Source organism: Calonectris borealis, chromosome 4 (genome assembly GCF_964195595.1).
Source record: "Calonectris borealis chromosome 4, bCalBor7.hap1.2, whole genome shotgun sequence".
Taxonomy (NCBI): domain Eukaryota; kingdom Metazoa; phylum Chordata; class Aves; order Procellariiformes; family Procellariidae; genus Calonectris; species Calonectris borealis.
Window position 1 is genome coordinate 85718756 of NC_134315.1, and position 16181 is coordinate 85734936.

The following is a 16181-nucleotide window of genomic DNA, read 5'->3' on the forward strand; positions in this document are numbered from 1 at the left end:
CGAAGGATAACTTTAAGGATACAAAAACCTGTATTCAGGGAGGGCATCTGCCTGCCTGCAGAATGAAAATCTGCTCAGACCAGAATTAGCTGATGAATGGGAAAAAACCCGCCTCGCATATTTTAGTCTGTATTCCCAAACACAGTGTGCTACTTGTTATTTACCGCGGCACCAACAAGTCATTGTCGAAAAAAAAAATTAAAAAAACAGAACAAAACAAACAAAAAACCAACCACAAAAAACCAAGACGCATTCTTCCCGCAGCTGGACTGCGGGCACTGCTAAGTCTCTCATACTCCACATACTTACGTGCCATGCTGAAAACTGTTACATTTGTTCCAAAATACATGGTAATCAAACAAAATAATAATAGAAAAAATGTACACTGAAATGTTTTTCTTTGGCATTTGATCATGTTCATCTGATAGCATGTTTTCATCTCAGGATAATTTAAATATTTAAAGCCACATGGAATTCTGCTAACAAAAATTATTTGATTAGATTGGGATTACAGTAACTCCTAAATAGCGCTTACTGCTGAAGTTTAGTTTAGTGTTTACTCCAGAGGAAGAAACACAGATGAGATGGGATGCCCTAAGTCCTGATTGCCAGCCTCCTCTTCTCGCAGCAGCCTCGTGGTAGAATGCCTTGATGACAGTGAGCAAGTTTCACCTTAACAGTAACTGGCAGGGGAGAGGCTGCTCCAGAGAAGCCTTCTCCAAGCCCTTGCTCCTCCGGCCAAAATGTTCTTCTGACCTCCTGCCTGTTCAGGCAGTATTGGGAGTATTTCCTGCTAGCATATATGACTTGGTCCTCCCAGTAACACTGTCCTCTAGCTGCAGCAGCCCTTCTCATCCTGCGTGCTGAAGGTGGGTGTGAGGCTTGCTTGAATCTCTCGATGTCATCAGTGAAGGACAGGAATAAAGGTATGCAGGGGAGATTTCCTTCCGTGGCCAGACGTCTAGGCTTCCTCAAAGCAGCCGCCGTCTCGCTGGCTGCTGGTCTTTGTTTTAGAGAACATGGCAACGCCAAGAAGCTCGGGGCTTCTATGTGGGAAAGGCAGCCGGAGAGTTGCACGGGGCACTGCCCCATGCTCTTAGCCCTCGGTGCGGGCTTCAGAGAGAGTCACTTCATTTTGCCGGCGGACTTGGGGTTCATGTCTCGCATCTAAGCACATGATGGAAACCAATTTGTCGCGGGGCGAAACAGTCTGTCACAAAAATGTTTGTAGGAGACATTGATTTCCCAGCAGAAAGACTGTCTGAGCTCTGATCTTGTCTTCGCTGGCTTAAATGGGGAAGTATGGTAGGAGTGGGGTGGGAAACCTGGCAAAATGCAGGAAGTTATTATCCGACAGCTAATTGACTATTTCCGCCTTCTGATGTTTAATTTCTTTTTAATGAATGTGGGGAAGTCTTTGCAGAGAGACATATATTCCCTCCCCATCACCACCCCAAGATAACGTAGAGCAATTCCTTCCTACTCTGGTAGTGGTTTTCCAGCGGAAACAGTCTCTGTTTCTGAAACTGGACTCGTTAACCAAGTTGTGTCCTGGGCGACAGGGAAGAGCTGTATGGACAAGATCAGGTAACTTGAGTGGAGAGTTAAAAGAATCTATTTAATTTGTACGTAAGTTTGTGCATATTCTTACATTTAAACAGCGAATAAAAAAATCTTCTGTTTTCCACTTAAGGTCTATACTCAGGACATTAAATAATTCTATAGACGACGAATAGTATGTCCAATTAGCATATCAAAGCGAAGCAGTTATTACTCCTGAGCTGAATGAATTGTGTCCGCCCACCTTTCACTCATTTTCTGCAGGCATCTCGGCGTTAGCTGCACAGAGTTCCAGAGGGCAGCTTCTGCTTGCGCTCACTGGCTTGCTCAGGGACGTGACGTTGTGCCGAGCGCAGCATTTTACACTACTGGTTGTAATCCAAGGCTATCGACTTCAGTGGCGGATCACCCGCTGACTTCAGGGATGCCAGGATGATTTCTGTGAGGGCGTTGTAAATTCATCTCCGTTCCTACCAGAGGTGTTCGGGATGTGAAAAGGCTTCGTATACGGAACAGGGAGGCCTATTGTTTTGCGCTCTTTCAAAGTGAGGACGAAATCAAGAGGCTTTAGAAACCAGAACCATGTATCTAGTTGGCATGGAGTAGCCTTGCAGAAGGCAGGAAAATTAAAAGGTATTTTCTAAGTTTCTTGAATCCTCCTTACACGCAGAATCATTTCCCGACTTCCTCCCATCTCCTCCATCTTTGGCAAAAGATACGCTCACCTGATCAGCGGCAGAAATGCACTGTGCCGCTTCGGTGATCAAATGAGTAGCCCAGCGAGGGGACGCATAGCCGTGCCATCGCACTGGGCAATTCTGGAAAGGTTTCAGAGCAAATCCGAACCGTGAGCGTGCAAATGACAGCCAGGTAGTTGGCCGTGTGGCAAGTACCAAGCCCAAAAGGGCTGAGGTCAGGTGATGAAACATGTGAGAAGTCAAAAACCAAAAGCGTGAGAAGGCTCGGGGAATTCCAGCACCTCTGACCTGGGAGGAAGATAAACTGGCGAAGTGCTGAAACCCTCCTGTGTCCCAGCTGTACTTAAGATAGCAGGCTGGTTCCTTTTGACTTCTGCTTAGCGCTGGACGTTTTGGAAACTAGCGAGCACAGTCAGCCTGAGGGAGCGGTTTGCTCCAGAATTAATCCCAGGCTGACCCCTACAGCTCTCCAGGGAGCTGGGATTTTCCTTGGGGAGCTGGAGCTCAGCCTCTCCTGCTGTATCTGGCCCGCGAGGAGACTTCCAAAAGCTCCTTACTACCCAAACTTTATTAAAAACAAGAGAAAGGAAAACAGTAAGGCAGCAAGAGAGTGCCAGTGAGATCCTAAGGGGAAAGCGTCGGTTCCCACATCTGGTTTGCAGATCTGTGGTGGTCCGGGAAGCACTTTCAGGTGGTCTCCAGAGCTGTTTCCGTCACAGTAGTAGTTCTCAAGCACTACCGCTTCCCGCTAGTTGTAACGCGGGCTCCGAGTCTTTTAGTAACGCTAGTACTGAATGGATGAGGAGTCAGCTAGGGGCCTCGGCTTTGCTTTGCCAGAGATCAGATATGTAGGGCCACATTTGGACAGGTTTTCTCATATTTAGTAGACTTCTGCTCCTCAGTGAATCTCTCTGGCTTTCAGAGGGGCTGTTGTGGAATCAGGAACTACTCAGCATGAATAAGGAGGTCAGAATCTGCCCTTTAAGCTGGAAGAATGACATCCATTACAGCATTTCTGTTTCACATTTTCACAGCTTTTACAACTGGGATAGAAATGTCAGCACGTTGAATTCCAGCCCAAATTACCAAGTGATTGCAGAAAATGCCTGTGGACTACTCTTCAAGAATAAAAGTGATAGGAAAATAATAAATGTGGATCCCAAGGTAAATGGTTTTTTTTTCCAATATTCTACATTTCCTTTATGCAATGGAGTTTGATCGCTAAACTGTTGAGACCGATCGCAAATAGTGTCTTTATCAGTCAATACACACCTAGTATTTCAGGCTTACTCCGACGTGCTGTTCCCCTTGTTAATCCCGCTGCTCTGGTCCCTGTCAGGATAAACGTAGCCTACCTTGTTTCTGACCGAGTGTGTCTCGGCCTTTCCCTTGTGATGGCAAAAAGCAGGAGCTGAGCTGACTGATAAAACTGACAGATGTCCGAAGCAGGGTCTCTCTTGTAGCCTGCCCCTTTTCCTTCCCAGCAGGACGAGCAGCTGTTGCCATTACTGCCAGGACAGGCTGCAGGCTGAGGCTCGGTCCTATTAATTGAATTGCCGAGAAGCGCTAAGGAGAGGGAAGCATGGGAGAGGGCACGGGCTGAGGAGGAAAGCGGGACTGACTGGCGGATGCGAGGACTCAAGCATGGGAGTGTATAAGCAGGTACCTCTGGCGTGGAAAGATGCTGTGTTTCACTCGGAGGATGACGCATGTGCCTCTAGCTAAAAGGAAAAATTGCTAAAATGTTGGCGACGTCCAGGGGCTGGTGGTCCCTGTATTCATCTCCTCTTAAAAATCAAATCTCTATTACGAAACATGCCTGCAGGTGGTTAAAAATAAATCAATCTTGGATGAAAATAAATAAATATTAGGTTACTTTGAAACAAAAGCTGCAGCTTGCAGGAACTGTGATATCCCAAATCCCGGCAGGGCCTGCTGTCTTCTACCCCAGCACCTTATTCTTCCTCCTTAATACAAAAGATTTGAGAAGTCATAAGGAAGGCGGCCCCGTTAGTTCTTGTAGCAGATCGAGATCGTCATTGGCATAAGGGTCAAACTTGGGTTTTAAACCCTGTCCCTCACAAAAGAGAAATTTGACGCTAGGTGCATCTTCTTGTGGAGAGCTGTGTTTCTCCCGCACGCAGTGAATGGTTCAGAAGGATTTACAACTGAATGAAAGCAAGCAAAATCCTTGTGCCTCGGTAGTGCTATGAACTGGACGGACGTCGTGGACTCTGTCTCTTATATATGATTGACAGCACAAACGTATGCTTTGCTTTCACCTAAAAATGGCTCTGATCCTGTTATTACTGAAGTTGATTGGTCTCGACCATTTATTTACATAGCAGTTGAATCCAAGCAAAGGAAATGCTTGAGTCATACCCGGACATCCCATTTTCACCCATAGTTGAAAGCTGATTAAATTGCCACGGGTATTTTATCCTTCATCTTGAGAGCTGAATGGGTAATAACATTATAGACAGCTTCCCTCTGTAAGAAACAGACTCTGTTCCTCTGGTGCCAACCGCACGTTTTTAAATTTTAGAACTGAAGTCCTTGGACTACAGATTGGATGTGACAAACACGCCCAGGCTTTGGTTACTCTCAAAACCAACACGAACTAGGCTGGGCAATAATTTGTTTGGGTTTCTTCAGAACTGATCGAGGACGATGGTTTCTTTGATGTGCTTCCCATGAAAGATGGTCGCATATGAATAGCAACAGTACAAAATATCAAATTATATGCATTTCAGAATAAGTGCATTGGTTTGTTAGAAAGTCAAAAATGCATACCTAAAAATGTGTTTGGTTGCATTGAAAGTGGGCCACCAATCCAACCTCCTGCAGCTGCAGAACATCTGTAACAAATAACCAGCTCTTCAGTGTCTATGTGAAAGGTCCTCGCGTGCCAAGAGCCACACTCGGAAGCGTTTCGGCGTGTACATTGTGTCTCCCCACAGGTTGCAGGGCACAGGCCTGTGAGTCCCCATGAGATCCATCGGCTTTGGCTTTTCCGCAACGCCCGCTGATGGAGAACGAGCTTTTGAGAGGCGCTTGCTATGGGCCAAACTGAAATCAGCACGAGCTCTCTCTCGTGGGGTTCAGCTTGAACAGACTTAGTGCCAGCTGCCCGATCTTTCAGGCAGGCCTTCTCTTTGAGCAGTCGCTGGTCCACTTGTTCCTAGTCGTATTTAGCTGAAAGAACTCTACCGCTGTCTTTGCGTCTGCTAAAAGCACCGCAGGAGAAACGACCTGCCCAGTGCCAGGACATGAATCTTCACTGAGAAATCCCCGCTCTCGGAGCTACTTGCATTTATCAAACTTGATGTTCCAAGGGAAGAAGCAGCAAATTCATGACATGAAAAACCATGTCTTTTCTCTCTCCTGACTGGCTATCTGTAATATTCTGTGTTTCAGGCCTACCCAGGAGACAACACAACACGGACGCCTGTTGAAACAGATCTCTATCTCCACGTTGTTATCTATGACCATACTCTCAGAAGAGGGACCTAAGGCCATCTGTGTGGCTCTTCTCCCAATGATTTGGTTAGCTGTTTTAAAGTCGTCTGGAAGAAAAATAAAGACTTGAAAGATCTTTACCTTCCGTTCAGGGGTAAGAAGGGGGATTTTTATACTGGTTTAGAGTTGGTTTGTGCCTCACTCCTTGAGGGAAGTGAAGTGGAAGGAAGAGCCCGTACTGGCTGTAGAGTCCATGTACCAGGGCCCCGTGTTTGTCCGTTGTGAAGTCTATGGGGTATGTGAATTGCAAAAGCACCTAAAGGGAAGGCAGAAGGTTTGGACCCAACTTTTCCCACTACTCCTAAGGCAGCAGGGCGGCTGGGACAGAGGTGCTCCATTCTTTCCTGGAGTAGAGAAAAGAAACTACTGTCCCATAGTTCCCCAGCCACAGGATGTTTTAAATTCTTGCTGGGAGACCCTCTTTCAGGTAGGCCTGGACCTCTGTTGAGCAGCTAACACTATGTAATACGGACCAAGCCATTCACAGGGTAGCAGGGACAGGTTGTACCAAATAGACTGGTAAACGTAAAGAAATCTGCAGCATTTTGATGGCATTAGTGGTTCCTTGAAGGCCACTTTTCATCCATTCCTGCTCTTGCTGCTGTTCTAGTACCAACTTGCCAGAAGTTCAGGCAGCAACGCAATGGCCCAAGGGACTCTCTTCCATTTTCCCAGGGCACTTGGGGAGGTTGCCCGTACTTACATGACCCAGCTGGTATAACCACCAACGTAGCTGTCTGCTTACTGGAGAACTGCAAAACGGCACAAAGCTAAGCAGCAGAAAGAACGAGCAGGAAACAAAAGCAATAATTACAGAGAAAAGAAAAAGGATGTGGAGGTGAAGGCCGAGGAAACAAAGGCAGAAAGTGGCTGGATCAAATTCCCTGGACGCTATTCTAAAGGGACTGGATGATTTTAATGATCTTTTCTGGCCTCGGTACTGTGAGTTTGTGAAAAGGACAAGCGAGGCAACTCAGACAAGAAAAAGGATGGTAGCAGCGCTGCTAGGCTTCCCATAGGGTGGGGTTTATCTGCCAGCCTCATCACAAGCACGTTCCCTTTGGAAAAGGCTGAGAGCCTCGGTCTTAGCAGTTGGCGCATTAAAGATCCCTTTACTGCAAGGAGAGGGAGTGTTCCAACAATTACAAAGTGAAAGTTGTTACTTCAAAGCTGCAATAATTTGGGAGAGACTTAGAAGCCTTGTTTTCTTTCCCATAAAACTTCCAATGTTATGAAGTTCTGCCATTTCCAAAATATAATAAAATCTTTTACTGTAGCATCTTGCTTTTATATAGAGCACTTCATCCCATAGCACCCTGAAATTTCTGCAGCAGATGCGCGGACGGGGGCCAGCTCGCTCCTCCCTGAACGGCAGCCAGGCTGTGGAGGAAGCGGCCGGAGCGCGGCGAGCCCGCCGCCGTGCCCGCCTCGCCCCCTCCGCCGAGCCTGCGCCGAGCCTCCGTGGCCGGGCCGGCAGAGCCCCCTAGCGCGGGCCGAGCGCCGGCCGCTGCGGCGGAGCCCCGGCAGCCGCTGGAGCCCAGCGCGGCACGGCGGGGGAACACCGAGCTGAGCGCCCGCTGGAGAGCGGACGGGCTGAGGCCAACGGAGCCGCCTCCCGGGGCCGTTATCGGAAGGAGCCAAGCCCGGGACTGCGGTAACGCTTTGGTTCCGCAGAGGGGCGCGCGCTGGAAAGCTCGGCCTGCAGAGGGACGCCGCCACGCTGTTGGGGCAGGCTTCTCCGGACCTGGGTGCTCCGGCTGCTTCCCTCATTCAGCAGTACCAAACATGAAGATTTCCGTCGATCCTCGCACCTCGCCTGAAAACTAGGCTTCCGTCATCGGCTCGGCTTTGCTTTACCGCCCCTGTGTCTTGAGGCAGCTCAAGGGAAGGGCTAGGTATTGACTCACAAATGTTTTTATAGCATTAAAGCAAAATTGCCTTTATAGTACAGCTTAGCATTTGGGATATATTTTTTTCAAGAGAAAAATCAGAACTCCTGAGCCATTTTGAAAACGTTAGGTTTGGCCTCCCCTGAACACCGGAGAGGGAGAAGTCCTCGTGATGAAGGCTGGTAGAAGGGACAGTTGGTGAAAAGGGTATGAATTATGTTTTTCATTCCTCTCGATGACAAATGAATTGTCATTTTTCTTTCTCGATCTAATTGGATTTTAAAGTAATGTTAAAAAAACCTAAGTTGGAAAGTGGTCCCTGGATTTTGGAGAACAGTATCGCAGAATCCTAATAAATACATACATACATACATACATAAAGAAAGAACGTGAAGTAGAACATAATAGAAGTAAATTTTCAACTTTAGAAGTTACTTCCACGAATTCACCTTCCTTTGTTTCCATCTTATTAATCAACACTTTGATTCGAAAGAACAGCAGGAAGTCTAGGAGAATCCTGTGTCTACATCTGCAGGAGAATGGAAGGAAATTTGGATCCAAGTGGGGGTAACGTGTTTTCAGGTCAGCGAGCGCACCAATGCGCTGTATATCTCTAAACTTAGGTAACTGAAAGGCTGTAAAGATGTAGGAAGCCTGATCTTTTGGAGTTGTGCCGACCTCCTATGGAATTGTGATTTCATGCTATTTCTGACTTGGGCGATAAACCTCATTTGTGTGTGGCAAAAAGTAAACTGTAGTATCTGCAATGAAAGAATGGTATTCGCTGAGTAATTCACAGAATTGCTGGCTGCTCAGTAAACTCACTTGATTCCTTCCCACCCATCCTTGCCTGTGAGCTAATCTCCTGGTATTCTGTCTCTTCGGACATTCAAAACTTAGGACCCCAGAGCGTATCACAAATGAAAGCTCCCGAGCTATATATTATAGTCGTTCGCCAATCCTAACTGGAAGAAACTCTAGCCTCTGCTGTGAGTGAAAATCTGTCCCCAAACGCTTCCGTAATCCGGCTTGCATTTTAAAGAAGAGGTTAATTATCTTAGACCAACAGGATGGTGCCTAAAAGCAACTAAGCGCTGTTACGCTCCATTGCCTTACAATGGCAGTGGTGGTTTCTCCCAAGTTACTGTTCAGCCCTGGGTACACAGGCAGTGAAGTGGACATGCAAAACATATGGTAATCAAGAGAGAAGCTTTCCAAGGACTGATAACCACAAGAAAGCTTCCTGTATACGTTCTTGCGCTCTGTGACTTTTTAGCAGAAACGAATGCAAACCGTCCTACCTGAAATTATTGCCTGCTATAAACGTAAGGTGAATGGAAATTTTTCCATTCTGTTCTGAAGAGAGACTCTGTTATCGTCGCTGGTCACGACGTTTACTGCAGGTACAGAGTTTGCACTCTGCCGTAAGATAACTGATCTTAGGCGTTGATGGGAAAGTGCATCCTTGCAAAGGATCCCCAGAACTCTAGATTTTATACAAGTGGGGGGGGGTTGTGTGTTTTTTTCAAGCGTGTCTAAACTGCATACATGAGTTACGGTCTACAGATTTTATTAGCCTGTATATGTTTTGGATTCTTTTATATTTCTTTATCTCCCCTGCCAAAATCATAGTTTTGTTCTTTTTATGTGGAGTCTGGATCTTTGGTCTTGCAACGATGTTCGGAACTGTTGTTGTTGTTATTTTGGATAACAGAGTGAAGCTGAAAAGTAGCACGAGATTGGTGGTGAACAGCTCCATCCCGAGCTACAAGCAGAATCACACGACGAGTTATTATTTAGTACAAAATACAATGCTTTGAAAAGAAAAGTCATTTTACACCAAAAGCTGAAGTTCTTTGCTCTTTAACTGTCACAACAGGATGCCTTGACGTAGTTAGAAACTTTTCGTATTACGTGAAATGAAATTCTGGTGAGTTCGGTGTGATTTTATGGAGAGGCATCAGCAGTTTTGCATTCCCTGACCAGAAGTGGTTTTGTGGAAGGCCAGCTGTCTGAGGAGCCCAAGCGATGGCGGTAATTAAGCCCCACTTTTGAATTTGGTAGCTGTACAGTAAGGTATCGGCTCAGAAAACACAGCAGCACTTCGTGAACGCTAAGTGCGTGATTCCAGCAGCAGCCTTGCCAATCTAGCTGCATCTTCAAAGCGGAAAGAAGGAAATGGGGGATGGCAGCGCCCCCTTAATAGCCGATACGTGTCTCACGTAAAGAACGAGAATATGTCCAAGCAGCATACAACTTGGTCACTAGATGTTCCCCTCTTGGCCATCAGCGAAAGGGGTTGTATGGGAGAATCCTCCGTTAACTCCAACTCCCCACATACAGAAAAGAAATGAGATTCAAAGTGAATAAAACCTTTGGGCAATTCTCTGCAAGGCAGGCAGGGACAAGCAGTGCAGGCCAAGCCACTGTTCCCACTGCAAAGAAAACAAAAACACAGGTGCTGGATGTACTGAAGCCATGCAGATTAGCCCTGTGTGCAGTACATGCTCTTTACAAGAAGAAAAAACATCACTCTTGTTATTTGGCTATTGTTCGCTTGAGGCATGTTTTATTTCAGCTCGACTCCACGCAGACTTATTACCGATCCCACAGCAGAAGTTCTCCGTGATGAGAGAAACATGTGATCTCCGGGCCCCAGAGAAGAAATTAGGCTGGGAAGGCACCTCCAGCAGGAAGGCTGATGCTGGCCACCTGAGCAAACACCCAGCCTAGCGAGCCCAGGAAAGCATAGGGATATATGCAGTGGCTGTACACGGGAGCGGTTCGGTGCAAGTGTCTCACCGAGACCCTGCCCAGCGAAAGGCCATTGCTATGCACGTCTCTAAGACCGAGAGCAAGGAGGTTCAAAGAGAGCAAGCGCCACGTTGTTCCCCAACAAAAGGGGAGAGCCGGCTCTGCACGTCGCAGTTTGTGTAGTGCGATTCCCGGCAGTGCCGGCTGATGTGCTGCTGAGTGCTCTCCTGCGCCGGTTGTGAACTTGACGGTGTTGTACGTGAAACGTGCGTATATAAGGGATGTAGGGGAATGAGGTGGCTTGGGGCAAGCGAGTCATTGAGAGCTGACTGCGGAGGATTCTGCTGACTGGGTCACAAGACGGAATCCGGTGAGAAGAGATAAGGTTTCTCTGGAGAGATGGCTTCTTGGGTGGGCAGGACGACACAGCTCAGCCGGAGGTGATGGGTCTAGTAAGAGCGGGGCTGACTTTGTGGGGTTGGAGACACGCTGCTGGGAGCAAAGCTGGTGTCGCTGACCCGAAGGCCTGGTGGCAGGAGCCCTGCCAGAGCAGAAGGCACAGAAGCCCATCTGAGACAGGCAAATAGATGGTGCAGAGGGCTGGTGCAAGCCGGCCGAGGGGAAGCTGTGTAGGGGGTAGTCACCAGATGACAGCAAGGAGAGCTGGATGTAGGAGCCGCAGCAGCCGAGATTGCTTTTGTAAGTAAATTCTGCAAAGCCTGAAAGCCAGGCAACTAATAAGCACAAGTGTGGGATTGGCCCTCACATGCTGAACAGATTTTGCTAATATCACTTTGTTATGCAAATATGTAATTATTTCATTTCCCCCAGAAGGAGTATTTGTGGTTTCCTCTTCCCCAGGACTTCCGAATGCTTGTGTGGAGGGAGCAAATAACTGTGAAGTTACCAGGTATGTGCATTACATGGCAAGCTCTGAAAAAGTGGAAACCTGGAACTTTTTGGTGGAGGTTTTAAATAGCGCTTTTGAAAGGGGCTGCTGGAGGGTGGTGGGGCTGGCCCTGACAATGGCACAGGAGTTGCTCATCATTTAAATAAACTTAATTAAGATTGGAGCCTGCTGTGTGCCTGGGGCTAAGGAATGAAAAGACTAGGTTGCTTGACGAGCTGGAGACTCCGGGGTGCATTGGGGCTGGGGCTGTGCTAGCCACGAGCTGCTAGGGCCCGGCAGGGAGGGAGCCGGATCGGCAGGCTGGCAGGCGCTCGGAAGGATGATGTTTGTGGATAACCTGTCCTCACTAAAGCAGGCAAGAACAAATGAGAAGCACCCGCTGACCCTCTCTTTCTAGCGTACCGTGGTAGAATGAGTATAGGTGGGTGATCGGCTTGGAGAGTCCAGTCCGGCCCAATTGTAAGGCAAGTAACTTTCGTCTTACTAAAGGGGAGAAAGACAGTCGGGCTGTCTTACGCATAGCCGGAATTTCAGATAGTTTCAGTTTGATTTTTGCTTCAAATACCTGTCTGCAAGTGCATCTGTAGACACACGCACGTGCACATGCACTCCCTGGCCGGAGTTTGGTGCCTACTTCTAGAGCAGCATTATTTGACCTCTTTGCGTTTTTCTTGTTTCTTCATAGAAGCGGGGAGCCAGGAAGAGGAAAAAAAAAAAAAGTGACGGCTTATCCGTAGCAGTCCAAATTGTTATCTCAGCTCTACAGATGAAAATCTAGAGTGACTGTTCCGGATAGGAGGATGGAGTGACTCCATAATCACACCAGTGTGTACGCAGAATCTGTCCCATGTGGTGGTGGTTATTCTTTTTGTCCTTTTCGTCTCTCTGCATGTTTGGTAGCTTTTCATGCCCCTGTAGCTGTTTTGTGTAGAGACCTGCCCTGCAGACTGACTAAGAGCTGATTTGTACATTTGTACCAAAATGATTTGTATGCTCTGCAGAAAGGCAGATGAGTTTATGTGGATATTCCAAAGAAGTGATTTAGGAAGTTGGACAGTGTTTTGAGATGTGGAGCCTGTCAGTATATCATACTGAAATGTTTGCCTTGTTTTTATAAATACAGGAAAGGTAGGTAGGCTTTTATTCCACGCTTGCTTTGATGATTGCGCCATTGAGCTGCTTCATTTGGCAAACCAAGACAGAAAAAAGAGGGAGGGAGAAAAATAAGAAATTAACACCACATTTAGTCATCTCCATTAAAAATGCAAAATATGCAGAGTGTTTCTGCACCAAGTTCAGACTAGATCTCATTCTGCACAAATCACTTTTGCTGCTGTTGCATGAACGTTCGGGCTCAACACGTTCTTTAACCCTTTTTAGCCTTCTGAATTACTTGTTTTGCCTTTCTCAATAGAAGACTCAAAAAGCCGATCAGCGTGCACATCCCCTGACTTTCTCTTCAGGCATAACTGGGATCAGTTCTGGTGACAGCTGAAAAGCTGAGATGTTAAATTTAAGAACTGTTATTAACCAATTTTAGCGCATCCTAGAACAAAAGCTTACACGAGTGACATCATTAGAGCTTAAATCATTGAAGTAATACTAGTTCACTTCGCGCTTAAGTATCTTCTTAGGAGTCTCGGGGAAAAAACCACTGCCCATCTTTGGAGCATGACTACGATAATACGGTGAATCTCGGCGGTGCGTAGAACATTGAAATTGGTGAAGCCCTGTAGTTTGTGTCTGCTGAGGACTTGGCCTAAAGAGAAGACCTCAGGAATTGACTGCATGCTGATACAAAGCACACGCAAGCTTTTGGCTCTTATCGGTCCGTCGCCAAGAGGTGTGTCGGCCTCCTGCAGCTGTCCGCTTACTACTGGCCTCCAAGTGGAATATGGCCTCTTAATGTTGACCCTCTGAGCCTGATCCTTTACGTAGCTTTCCAGCCATCGGATGGTAGTGTCCGAGCTTGGATACGGCGATTTTGTCAGAGAGGGTGGCAAAACCCTGGCTAAAATTGAAGAAAAGGTCACCCACTGGTCTCCGTCATCTGCGAGTCCAATCAATTTATCACAAAAAGCAATGAGGTGGGCCAGACATGATTTGCCCTTGGCAAATCCGTGCTGGCTGTTCCCAGTCACTTTCTTCTCCCTGACGTGCCCAGAAATGTGTCCCGAGAGGACACGCGCCATGATTTTCTCAGGGGCTGAAGGGAGACTGCCTGGCACTGGGCTGTTGGTACGCCTCCTCCTGACCCTGTAACTCGGACAGATGAGGTGGAGGACGCGTCTTCCCTCCTGCGCCCCCACAGTCCCTTGTCTTCCCTATACGAGGGCACAGCTGATGTCAGGGGGCCGCTTTACGCCGGCAGGCGGCAGCGATCAGTTTCCGATTACTCGGTGGTCTGTTGCGTAGACTGCCGTCGTGTTGGGTGACGCTGGGTCTGGACTTCCCGTTATTCTGGGAAGAGATTCAGATCTGACCTTTACCTTTGGCCATTTTGGCAGAAAAGGTTGAAATGTCGGAGCAGCACCATGGCCATCCTATTTCTTCTCTCTTTCCAAAACAGAGCTAGCGGGGTCTCTTTCAAGGAGCTCGCCATTTGCTTTTTGGAAGATAAATGTTTAATTTGTTCCTTTTTTAACCCAGGACTCAACTGGCAGCACATGAAATTGCTGCCTCAATTAAAATTAATGCTAATTTTGGCAGAGAATGAAGCGCAGCAGTAAAATGTATCAGTAAATGCTGACTTCATTGTGTTATGAAGTCTATTGGCCCTATGGAACGGGGCCAATCGGTGCAACCAGGCTGGGGCACCCATCTGCTTCGCTTGGAGCAGGAGTCAGGCCACAAAGTATATTAAGAAAAACTGCAGAACTACATTTCCATTCTGGAAGCAGCGCCAGCGTCAAAATATCTACTGAAAACCAAACCACAGGTTCTTTCCATAGCCCTCATTGCTTTTTGTGAAATGTTAAAGAATCTGAGCTGAAAAGATGCCCGTGGAGAATTTCAGATGGGGACATAGTCAGAATCCAAACTAACCAACCACAATTTATTTCAACCAAAATATTTCATTTTAAATGAAACCATTTTCTCAGTTTGCCAAATCCCTTTGCCCACCTCTCAATGTTTTAATACATCCATATCTTAGCAACAAACATAGATAGGTAGAAGGAAATCAAACCGTGGCTGACAGGATAGCAGCGTTGCTTCTGCCAGCTCATCAAAGGCCATTAAGTGTGCAAACCAGTAGTGATGAAGATTCATCAGTTGATGAAAGAAGATTTTTCTCCCCACAATCGGCAAATTCAGATACTGCTTTCAGATGGAGAGCAGTGTGCCAAGATGTGTATTTTCAAAAGTGGGCACTAATCTGGAGAGCCTCTCTTCCACGTATTCACCTGGCTGCCCCCGAAGAGGAAGGCTACAGAATCATCTTGGGGGCTCACGATCTAACTCATGAATATTGTTCCGACCTTTGAAGTTGAAAGTCACAGGAGTACGACTCCAAGAGTGTCTTCACTGCTGCATGGACAGCAAACTGGCTGACGAAAAGCCTGCTGTCGAGTGAGGTGAACAGCTCTTCAGATCCTTCTCCGTGCATCGACGAGAAGGGCGCGATCGACACCCAGCTGTAAAACAGATGTCTAAAGCTGGGTGTCTTGATCTACACAAATACGCACCATTCATAATAGTGAGTGCTTGTGGTGGTCTCCTGTTAGAAGCCCAGAAGTACCTGAAGTCGTTGAGAATAGCAGGTCCCCTGACTCCTATTTCGGCACTTCGCCCTGCACTTCTGCTGTAGCAGTTCAGAGGAGCTTTGGAAAAAAATCTTACTCCACTTAAATAATGCCTTGACTTGCGCTGAAAACGGGTACTTCCTCGCGTATTTGCCGTGTGCTGGCTGTGTGAACTGAGAGTCGGAATGCAGGCTTGTAGCCAGGAATGTTCTCTGCACAGTGCTGAGCGCACATTTAATATGTGCTTCAAAAACTGTAAGAAGATGGATAGAAAATCACCCTTGTGGATTTTGAGCTGCTTAGTTTCAATTAAGCACAGCTTTTTCCTGCCAAAACTTGGTTCACTTGCTAGATCAGGACTGGTGAAGTGCATGTTTCACACGGCCTCTTACACAGAATGATGAGAGCTGAGGGTCTTGAAGTAGACTGGGTCCTTTCGGTGCAGCATCACTGTCCAAGCTTCCATCTGTAGCACACTTCCTGGGTGTGCATGGTCCTAACGGAAAGAGTAGTGCTGTCTCAGTCAGTAATACTGGGACACTTCCCAGTTCTGAGGCAGTCATACCAGCAAAATGACCACGACAGCTGGCATTAGGTGGTTTCTTGTTGGTCAGCCACAGCAGAAAGCTTACAGAAAAGAGGGGTCATGAAGATTAAACCATCCCAAAAAGATAGATAGTCCTTTCAATTCAGGGTAAGCACTGGTTTTGCGTAGTACGTTGCTGCAGTGCTGCATGGTAAGCCTGATATTTATTATTAGTAGAATTATGGCGTAATCTTAGCACGCGTGAGGGAGCAGGACGGGATTACAAGCTTGGACTCTGCTTATACTCATGTGAGTGTTCAACCCTCCTGCTGGGTTTCATGGGGACAGGAATATTGCACAAGGGAATATCTCATCTGCTGTGAAGACAGCCACTAAGGACCGGAACAAGCAGTGTCCTCTGCCCCTCAGTGCCCCGTGAGAGCAACGTAAAGAGGTGGAGGAGTACCTGCAGGGAGGGGAGCTCTCTGCTGCTGCGCTGGGGGGAACAGCTCCTCCCCTCTTTGGCAGGGCGTCTGTATTGTGGTCTGGGCTGGCTGTGGGAAGCCGTAAAGCTTATAGCCC

General features: G+C 47.3%; 1 protein-coding gene across 1 annotated transcript in view; it reads left to right on the forward strand.

Annotated features, from left to right (window-relative positions):
• Positions 1–7052, forward strand: part of CFAP299 (cilia and flagella associated protein 299) — a 216804-nt gene extending 209752 nt beyond the window's left edge. The window contains exons 5-6 of the mRNA XM_075150471.1: positions 3293–3422; positions 5676–7052. Of these exons, the coding sequence (XP_075006572.1) occupies positions 3293–3422; positions 5676–5771 (226 nt within the window). The 3' untranslated portion in view covers positions 5772–7052. The remainder of the gene's footprint in view (positions 1–3292; positions 3423–5675) is intronic.
• Positions 7053–16181: the final 9129 nt, after the last annotated feature.